General features: G+C 43.8%; 1 protein-coding gene across 1 annotated transcript; it reads left to right on the forward strand.

Annotated features, from left to right (window-relative positions):
• Positions 1-96: 96 nt before the first annotated feature.
• Positions 97-822, forward strand: LOC147977458 (uncharacterized). The gene has a single exon (XM_087521175.1). It carries the CDS (start codon positions 97-99, stop codon positions 820-822), a length of 726 nt encoding a protein of 241 aa, XP_087377301.1.
• The last annotated feature ends 9,987 nt before the right edge of the window (positions 823-10,809 follow it).

Raw genomic sequence — 10,809 nt, forward strand, 5'->3', positions numbered from 1 at the left:
AAATGATGCTTGGTTTCCCTTGTTCCAAATGCAAATCTTTTGAATGATCCTACTGTGATCGTGTTCACTTGTGCTGGAACAGTTTGCTACAAAAGCATGGATGCTGCTGCCGTTCCTCTCGGCAAGCACAAGAGATGTGAAAAAGAGGCGTTCCTCTCCTCACTGTGCAAGCTTGGCACCTGCAAACTCCGTTCTTTGCGAATAGACGCATACGGTGGTTCCCTTGACTTCTTAGATTCTTTGCCCGCTCTGCCATCTTCTTTTCAAAGGATTAGGGCGTGCCTCCGCGATTCGTTCACGAACTTTCCAAAGTGGATTACACCTGCACTCATTAACCTTGCCGACCTGCGCATCAGCTTATCTGAACTGACGGAAGATGGGTTGCTTACTCTTGGGCAGCTTCCATCCTTACTCCGCCTGGATCTATGGTCATCAAAGAAGTTTGTTGGTACAGTCCAAGCCACTTCTTTCCCAAATCTGAAGGTCTTCCACTTGCAAAGAACTGAACAAGTATATGTATCGTTCGTGGAAGGGTCTGCGTCCAGGCTTGAGGAAATTAGCAACATGCCATTCAGTGTGTCGGCTGCAAAAGCTGATAAATTCTATTTAGGCATTCAGCATCTCCCATGTCTCAAACGAGCTCACATACAGCTTGATGACGAAGACGCAACACCTTCAGAATGCAAGGCTGCAGCAGCTGTGATCAGGAAAGAAGCAGATGCCAATCCCAACCATCCTGAAGTTACTTTTGAGGGGGAACGAGATGAAGAGGGCAATGAAGAGATGACTGCCAGTGAAGATGGTGAAGACGATGAGGATTAAATTGCTCACAAACCTGGAGTCTCTCTCAACTGGAAGTTGCTACTTGCTATATACACCTTGTTTGATTTTGTCTGTTGCTTACTTTGATGATTCAGAGCTAAACTCTATCACTGCTAATAAGGTGAAGGTTCCCCCTGTCGTAACTTGTAGTCTGAATGCCTAGGCTGCTGTTGTTGTTAATTTACTAATACTCTGTCCTCAGTAGCCTTATGCATTAGGTGGGATCTAAGCTCCATTTGCATTCAGGGGTCATTTTTTTGTTGAATACTTGATTTGTGTTTCCCCTTGTTCCAAAAAAGGGTTTTGTTGATTTACTGTGCCGTGAAAGAGCTGGGGAACTCAATGGTATGTCTGTTTTGTGTTATTATTATTCGTCAGTTAGGTTCTGAAAGAGCTGGGAACGAATTTTGATGACTATAGTACGTAGCTGGGAGTGTTGTACTGCGTAATTTTGTTGCAGTGTTGGAGTAAGCTGGATGACTATAGATTTCGCAAAAAGAGCTGTGGTTAGCTGTATTTGTCCTGAAACAGTTCTCCTATGTGCCCGTGCTTGTCACACACATAGGCCGAGCAAGGTGTTGGGGCCGATCGACTTATGCCGAGAAGAGCAAGCCTTCTCTGGCCGCTTTTAGGTGTTTCAGGTTCAGGGTACTCTGTTTCCTCTGCTCTGCTCTGCTCTGCTCTTTGTAACTTTGATGTTTCAGGGCATGGGCATGGCGCTGTCTGTTTCTTATGTGTGCGTGCGTGTCCGAGACCGAGCGAGGTCTTGTGCTGCTGACGCTCTCAGCTTCTCATACAGATGAGTATCTCTGGAAACGCAAACCCCTCTGTATCTTGCGCACGTCTAGGCGTCTCCATTCTTGCACAAGATAACAGTAATGCTCATTTGTAGACTGGTGGTACTATTGCATTGATTTTTGCATGGAAAAATAACATTGGAGCTCTGAGATATGATGTTGGAGGAGGAATCAAGCTCGACTTTCTCGGACACTTTATCCAGTATATACCTAACGCAAGCAATGTCAACAAGGCATGTCGTTGCATCTGTGTTTGCTCACAACTTTCCATGCTTCCTAGTTGTTCTGTTTCATCATGACATGTGCTATTAACATACATTCCAGATCCCTGAAAGCAGAGCATCTCTTGGCATGGTCAAGAAGAGAAAATACAGAAGAAAACAAAACATACATGGACATGATAGATCTGGGCAAACCATGTATGTTTTGTAGCTAGCCAGCATTTTCCTAGGAATACATAATGATAACTTGTGTTGTTCCCTATGGTGTATCGGGAACTAAAATACTCCCTCCATTCTTAAATGTAAGTCTTTGTAGAGATTCTATTATGTACCACATACGGATGTATATAGATGCATTTTAGAGTGTAGATTTATTCATTTTGCTTTGTATGTAGTAGTCCATAGTGAAATTACTACAAACACTTATATTTAACAACAGAGGGAGTATAATCTAGTTCTAGCGAGAATGCTACTCTCGCGGCCGTGCATCATCATCCTTGGAATCAACTTGTAGTACTCATGGTGCAGATAATCCATTGCCACTTATGTCGGTCGAGCATGAAGCCTAGCCTCTCAAGGAATCCCGAGCGCGCTGTACTCTCGGACTGGTACTAACATTAGTCATGCGCTGATACGATATGAACGCAAATTGGAAGTTATCTTTCACAATACATCGAGATCAAAGCTAGGATGCCTGACAAGTCTCAGCCGCACAGCTCCGACACAAACAACAGCTTCCCCTGGGCGACGTCGGACGTGAACCGTGTGTTCACCTATTATGCGGCACAAATCACCGTCTGCTGGTACCCCTGAACTGTGAACTTTGTGACCAATAGCTAGCTGTAACTAAGGAACTCCAGCCCACCCTCTGATTCACACAAACGAAAGAATTATAAGTGGCGGAGTTTCAAGCAAATGACCAAAAGTAAGAACCATGCCATGTGCCCTTAACATACATTCCAGATCCATGAAAGCAGAGCATATACTCTTGGCATGGTCAAGAAAAAAAACAGAGCATAAAACAAAACATACATGGAACTGATAGATCTGTGCAAAGGAAGTTGTAGCTAGCCGGGAACATGCCAGCATTACATGATGGAACAATGAACATAAAAACTAGACTTGGAGCAAACATCATCCAAGTCTATTGTTCACTTTACAAAGATACTCATCCAGATTTATTAATCATCTTCTCGATTAGAAGACTCAGCAAAACAAGGATAGTATTATGGGCATAATGCTATGCCTGCTACATGCAGAAAGGCTCTCGGATAAGAACCATGGCCATGAACATATATATCAGACTCAAACTGCTCCACAAGCCAATCGTCCAAGTATACAAGTTTTTTTTTTGAAAAAGGGGGACTCCCCGGCCTCTGCATCAGAACGATGCATACAGCCATATTTATTTAAAATAAAGTAGTTCAACAATGTCTTGCAGTCTGGAACAAAATGATAAGCTGGCTCACAAAGAGCAACAGAAACAACAAAAGGCCCAAAAGCCACAATCGGCGGGCAAAATATAGATAGGTAAACTAATCGCCTATCCTATTACATGACCGCCATCCAAACCGGTTGAAGATATCCCGCGCTACCATCTTCCACTGGAGAGATCCAGTAACCAAACGCTCCCTGGCCTCCATCGGAGTGAGTAAGGACCACATACGGATTAGCGCAGTAGCCCGGAATAAAACCTGCAAAAAATGAATAGTTGACGTTCTGTTAAAAGCCAAATCATTTCTGCTGTTCCAGATTGCCCATAACAACGCACATGCTCCTACGCAAATTTGTCTAGCTGTTTCGGACTCTATCCCAACAAGCCACGTTCCAAATAACGACCCGACCGAATTCGGAGGAGTAATGTTAAAGGCAATTTGCACCGAGCGCCACGGAACCCTCGCCAACGGGCAATCAAAGAAGAGGGGCTTGATAGTTTCATCCCGATCACAGAAACTACACCTAGTAGAGCCTGTCCAGTTGCGCTTAACCAAATTATCTTTCGTTAAGATAACTTGTTTATGTACAAACCACATAAACACTTTGATTTTTAGCGGAACCTTAACTTTCCAAACATGTATGAAACTAGGAATAACACTAGAATTGATGACATCAAGGTACATCGACTTGACTGTGAATTCCCCAGAAGTAGTAAGCTTCCAACACAACTGATCGGGCTGATGAGTAAGCTGAACCTCCATCAGTCTACTCACCAGATGAAGCCAAGCTTCCCACCATTCTCCAACAAGCACCCTCCTAAACTGAATATTAAGGGGGGTGGACTGCAAACTCGTTGCAACCAGAGCATCGCATTCTTCTTTTTTGTATATTAGTTATTAGTGGAATTTCAGTGCATTGGGTTCTTTCTTAGATCTAGATGGAATGGAATAGTGAAATAGAATTAAAAAAAAGCCCTTTCGGATGACTATATACCAATGTCAACCAAGTCAGTCCAAAGATTAGCTATCCATATAACTAAATTAACCAAACCAATAATTTTGTATTTGTAAATGAAGTGAGTCAAAGTGAAAAACTTCGCGTCGCTGCACAATACTATATAACGAGGGATACTGAAGCGCCAGCGGCGCTTCCCCCAGCCAAGTATCCTCCCAGAAGCGAGTATTATTTCCATCACCAACAATAAACTTTGTTCTATTAAAGAAAGTAGCTTTGACTCTCATTAGCCCTTTCCAGAACGGCGAGTCAGTCGGCCTGACTGTCACCTACGACAAAGTCTTTGAGTGCAGATACTTGTTACGTAGAATCTGCACCCAAGTTGCTTCCGTCTCAGCTGCTAACTTATAGAGCCACTTACTGAGGAGGCATTTGTTCTTAACCTCAAGATTCTCAACACCCAGACCCCCTTGGTCTTTCAGTCAGTAGATGACGTCCCATTTGGCTAATCGGTACTTCCTCTTAAGCTCATCACTCTGCCAGAAGAAACGGGATCGATAGAAGTCCAGCCTTTTCCTGACTCCAACGGGTACTTCAAAAAAGGACAAAAGGAACATAGGCAGACTCGTGAGCACCGAGTTGATGAGAATCAATCGGCCTCCATACGACATGAGTTTGCCCTTCCAGCAGCTCAGTTTCTTCTCAAACCGATCCTCAATACACTTCCTTCACTATTTGTCAACTTACGATGATGAATGGGGATACCCAGGTAAGTGAACGGAAGTGCTCCCACTTCGCAACCAAACAGTTGCTTATAAGCATCTTGTTCCTCTTTGGCTCTCCCAAAACAGAACAACTCACTCTTATGGAAGTTAATCTTCAGGCCGGTCAATTGCTCGAAAAGGCACAACACCAGCTTCATATTTCTCGCTTTTGCCAAGTCATGCTCCATAAAGATAATTGTATCATCAGCGTACTGCAGGATGGACACACCACCATCAACTAGATGAGGCACCAAGCCACCTACTTGACCAGCCTCCTTTGCCCTACCTATCAGGATTGCCAACATGTCAGCGACAATGTTGAATAGAATAGGAGACATTGGATCACCTTGTCTCAGGCCCTTGTGTGTCTGCAAATAATGGCCTATATCGTCATTCACTTTAATTCCAACACTCCCTTTTTGCGTGAAGGGTTCCACTTGTCTTCTCCAAGCTTCATCAAAACCCTTCATTCGGAGTGCCTGTTGAAGGAAAGGCCATTTGACTTTGTCGTACGCTTTCTCGAAATCCACCTTGAAAACACCACCATCAAGTTTTTTCGTGTGGATCTCATGGAGTGTTTCATGCAGGACCACAACTCCTTCGAGGATGTTCCTGTCCGGCATGAAAGCAGACTGAGTAGGCTGCACCACAGTATGCGCAATCTGTGTGAGCCTATTCGTCCCGACCTTGGTAAAAATTTTGAAACTAACATTGAGAATACAGATAGGCCGGAATTGCTCAATCCGCACAACCTCTGTCTTCTTTGGAAGTAAGGTTATCGTTCCAAAATTCAGCTTAAAAAGATGAAGCTGGCCCAAGAATAAATCGTTGAACAAAGGCAAGAGATCTCCTTTAATAATATGCCAACACCTCTTATAGAACTCTGCTGGGAAACCATCTGGGCCAGGAGCCTTATTATTCTTCATCTGGGAAATGGCCTCAAATACCTCTTTCTCAGAAAAAGGAGCGACTAAAATATCATTCTCAACAGCCGTAAGTTGAGGCACATCCTCAATCCTAGACTCGTCCAGTGACACACAGTTGTCCTCTAGAGGCCCAAACAACTGCTTGTAGAACTCAGTGATATATTGCTTTAAGTTTTCCTGACCAAGAATCGTTCCCTCGTCTTGTTCAAGCTGAAAGATCCTCTTTTCTCTATTCTTACCATTGGTGATCAGGTGAAAAAAAATGGGTGTTCGCATCCCCCTGGACGACTCTACTGACCTTATCCCGAAGCGCCCACTTTAGTTCTTCCTCACGAAGGAGCTCTTTCAGCCTCATTTCCGCCTCTAGCTTGGCATGAAGCTCTGAGGCTGGTAGTATCGTGGTTTCGGCCTTTACATCAAGGGACTGAATAAGCAAAAGGAGCTGTTCCTTTTCCACCTTATAAATCCCACTGAGATGCTTAGCCCATCCACGTAGGAAACTTCTCAAATGCCTAATTTTATTCTGCCAGCGCTCGAGCGCAGACCGACCTCCTGCATCCTTAGCCCATTCTCTGGCTACGAGATCCAAGAAGCCTTCTCTCTCAAACCAAGCAAGCTCGAAAGAGAAAACATTTTTATTTCCCAAGTGGGTGGCCTCTCCAGAGTCCAAGTATACAAGTGCCAAAGAATTTGATATCACACAAGAAAGCAGAAATAAATCGAGACAACTTTGCTGTTTATGAAGCAATTAACCACAAATGTTACTCTGTTTTAGTACACAACAGAACAAATGAAGAAACAACTTCTGGAAAAACAACTGAAGCACAACGATAATAGCAGAAATTGAGCTAAACTCCAATTGACAAACACAGTGATAGAAAATGAATTAAACTTGATGGTGTAAGCTAAAAAGAAACACACACATGTAGCATCATAAAGTAGATGGGCATTTCACATTGCCAACAAATGATCAGCAATTTTGTTAGCTTGATCGTGCTAATTTTGAAATTAGGTTCAAAGAGAAGAGTACTGAATTTAAAATTGATAAATTTCAAGAGGAGTTTTCAACTTGTAAAATCCATGCAAGTAACATGCAGTTTTCAAATTGTGATATCAATCTTGTATATAGAAATAAAACAAGAATCACTCAACATATTACATCCAAGAATCGCTCCCATATCCACCAGCTGCAACCAAAACGAATCCCAGAGATGATGGGAGCAATCTGAACAGGGGATTGGGAGGTGAGGTCGCAACATCTCGCCAGCCACGGCGATGGATGGGATTTAGCACGTTGAGATGGAGAGTGGTTGGGGAGAAAGGAGGCTCCTCACCCGAGAAGGCGGCCGGGTCGCTGCTCGTGCCAAGAAAAGATCAGGGCATGTACAATAGTTGATAAGATAGTCTTATCTTAAATCTTGGATGTAATTTTGAGACTATATAAAAAAGTCTACAATGGGTCATCTCTTAGCCTTATCTTCAATAACTAGCCATTCCTAAAAATGTGGTGAGCCATATTGTGCTAAGAGATCATCTCCTGTCAGAAGACAGGCCTTTTCTTATGAGTTCTCTCTCCTCCACCTCATCATTTATCCTACGTGACACTCCTAAGATAGCACCATTGTACATACCCTCACGGGAGGGAGACGGGGTTGGAGAAGAGCGGGCGGATGGAGACTTGCGGCGGTTGCGGGGCGGGTGCCCCTATTTGTTTCCCTTCTTTATTTTTTTTCTTTTCTTTTACATTTTCTTTTTTTATTACTTTAAAAAAACGTTCAGAAGTTAGAAGCAAATGTTAAATTTTAAAAAAATTATCAACAGTTTAATATTTCCCTAATTTTAAGAACTGGAGGCACAAAAAATTCATGAATTTGGAAAACTGTTCTGAATTTTAAAACACAATCATGAATTTGGAAAATGTTCCTGTATTTAATAAATGTTCTTGATTTGAAAGTAATTCCGGATTTTCAAAAAACTGTTCATGAATTTGAAAATAGTTCGGGATTTCAAAAAATCTTCTTGAATCTGAAAAAAAGTTCTTAGTTTTAAATAATTCAAACATATTCCCGGATTTGAAAAGATATTAAGGAGTTTGAAAAAATGTTCTGAATTTAAAATAATTCTCATAATTTTGGGAAATGTTCCCGAATTTCAAAAACATTCAGTCTCTGTTCTTTAACTATGACATAGCAAACTTAATTTCCCTGTACATCAACTTGGTATGAAATGTATATCTCCTTCTTCCCTTGCACTACTGATCAATCATTACAAAGACAGGCGAAAAAGGGAGAGTGAGTACCATGCATTCCTTGATGTGCCAGGTAATCGTCTCATAAATTTAATAGTCCTTTAATAGTGCAAAAAATTAATAACCAATGTAATGAGCACAGAATGTGGTTGAGCAGTTAATTGAAAAAGGTTAAAAGAGAAATGGAAAAGATCCTAGAGATATGCTTGTGTGTCTCCTCTGCTTTACTACTCTGTTTTCTCTCCTCTACTCTTAGAGCATCTCTAGAGACCCTGTGAAAGGGCCAAACCTGTATAATTTTCCACGAGTATACGGGTTCGGCCCGTTTCTCTGGTCAGAATAGACACGTATCCATGGCCCGACTAGTAAAAATATTTACCGTGGCCCGCAAAAACTCTCTTCCTGCTGCTATATATGTGGTTTCACCGCTCGGATATGGTTCAAACCTATTCGTCTCTGCCGCCGCTCCGCCGCGATTCCCCTCCTCCTCTGCCCAATTTCTCGCCGTCGGCGAGCCTAAAAAAGCCATGGATGGCTATGGGAGCTCTGGGGATGACGCGGAGCGCCGTCGCCATGCTAGATCCGCCGCCGCACGCAAGCGGGGCACGTGGAGGCCGAAGCGTGCGGTCGGCGAGGGAGGAGGAGGAGGGCAAAGCGCGCCGCCGCCGCGAGCTCGAGTATGAGAAGATGTTCCTCCAGACAGGCGTCGTGACGTCGCAGGCGCACGCATCCAAGGAGGCGGACCTGCGCATCAAGAAGGTGGAGCAGGCCAAGCTCTTTATCGACCTTGACTCCTCCGACGAGGACTGAGCTCCTCTGGCTCCTCTGCCGCGTCGTCGCCGCCGCTGCAAATCTCATTTGCAGCGAACTGTAAACGCATTTTGCTGGTTAGCATTACACGGGGTTTGCTAGACATACTCTTATGGCGTGGGGCTGTCCTGTCTCTTGTGTATGCTCTGTGCTGTGCTCTTGTTCGCAATTACTCTGTACGCAGCATGCAATTTAAATGCCTTAATTCCAATAATACTTTCTAGATTAGATAATTCAAAAACAATGCAGGAGACCTGCTCGCACTAGGAACTCTGAATTTCTGCCTAGTATTTGTAATGAACATATTTAATGGTCATTCTGTTTTGCGTGATGAATATGGATGATGCACTACTGTTCTGTTAGTACCGACAAATAGATCAAATATAAGCTTTTTCAATCTTTGCAAGAAGAAAAGAAAACTATAGGGTTTAATAGGACGAGAGTGGCACATGGCAACTATGATTTTAGTTTTCCTTTTAAAACGAAGATACGCGATTCATACGAGCTAATCAACTAGCAAAGCTTCAACAGAAGTATGAAAAAACTGAAGATGAGTGAGCAGCCTTTGCCAATGCTTAAGGAAAGAGGAAGAAGAAAAGAGAACTGTCTTAGAGTATATTTTCGGTTCACATACTATTGGTAGTTTAACTTGTAATCTATTTATAGTATTCTTGGACTCGAAGACTTGTACTTTATATAAGCATTCTACTGAGGCCCCAATCAATACAACTATTTTTTGAAACGGAGGCAAAAGATTTGCCTCATCGATTAATTAAGCAGAAGAGAATTGCCTAGTTAATTAAATGGAAAACTGGGCGAAAACGGATACAAACCAACCATACGCACAGAGCATGCAACCCTATAAGCACGTAATCCGACAACCAACCCTCACACCGCAACATCGCAAAGATAGCCCCAACGAGAGTAATTCGGCCGAAGACCACGCGCACCACCAAAGCCACAAAGACAAGTCAGTCCATAAGGACAATCTAAGATACAGATGACCATCCATCAAGCAGCTGCAGACGTCTTCCCTGCGACATCACTCTTCTTTCCTTTGCTCCTAAGAGCCTCCTCCACAATTGCCTTGCCAGATCCCGGGCTAACCCTCTCCAAACGTTTGAGCAAGCTATGAAGCTCTATCTGGAAGAGAATCTCATTGACCTTATCACGCACAGAAACCAACCGCCTCAACATCAGCAATCGCAGATACCACCGGCACGATGGACTCAAGCACCTCGAGCTGCTCAGAAAACAAAGCCTCGGAGTTAGGTGCCAACACACTTATCTCATCAACCTCGTCACTCAAAGACACCACATGCCCAATGGTCGTAGATGAGAGAGTGACAGAACCAACCAAGCCTCCAATGTTCACAAAGACGGGCGGCTGACAATACTCTGACCGTGGTGGTGGTGATGGCGTCATGGCCACCGCTAAGGACTCCAACTCCATCGGTAGCACCATAGGTGATTTCCCACAAAGCTCCCGCAGCTCAGGCATAATCTGCAGAACTGGAGCCACGACCTCGGAGATGACCGCATTCCCATGGACAGACGGCGTCGCATGCCGACCACGAGGAGAAAAAATCTCCAAAGAAGCATTCAGCCTCCCCATCAAAGAAGCATTCGTCATGGCTCCCCCGCTGACCCCTCCACCACTGCCGGCGCGGCCCCTCTTTACCGCGGCTGAGTTCCTCGCCGCCCGAGCTCCCTCCTCCTCATCTTGCTCCTCAAACCCGAGCTCCATTAACCACCAATATAATCTCCAACCACCTCAAATTTCCCTAGCCGATACAATCTGCCCATCTCTCACCGTTTATCCCGATCTCT

Source organism: Triticum urartu, chromosome 4A, assembly GCF_056163025.1.
Source record: "Triticum urartu cultivar PI428250 chromosome 4A, HENAU_Tu73, whole genome shotgun sequence".
Lineage (NCBI taxonomy): Eukaryota > Viridiplantae > Streptophyta > Magnoliopsida > Poales > Poaceae > Triticum > Triticum urartu.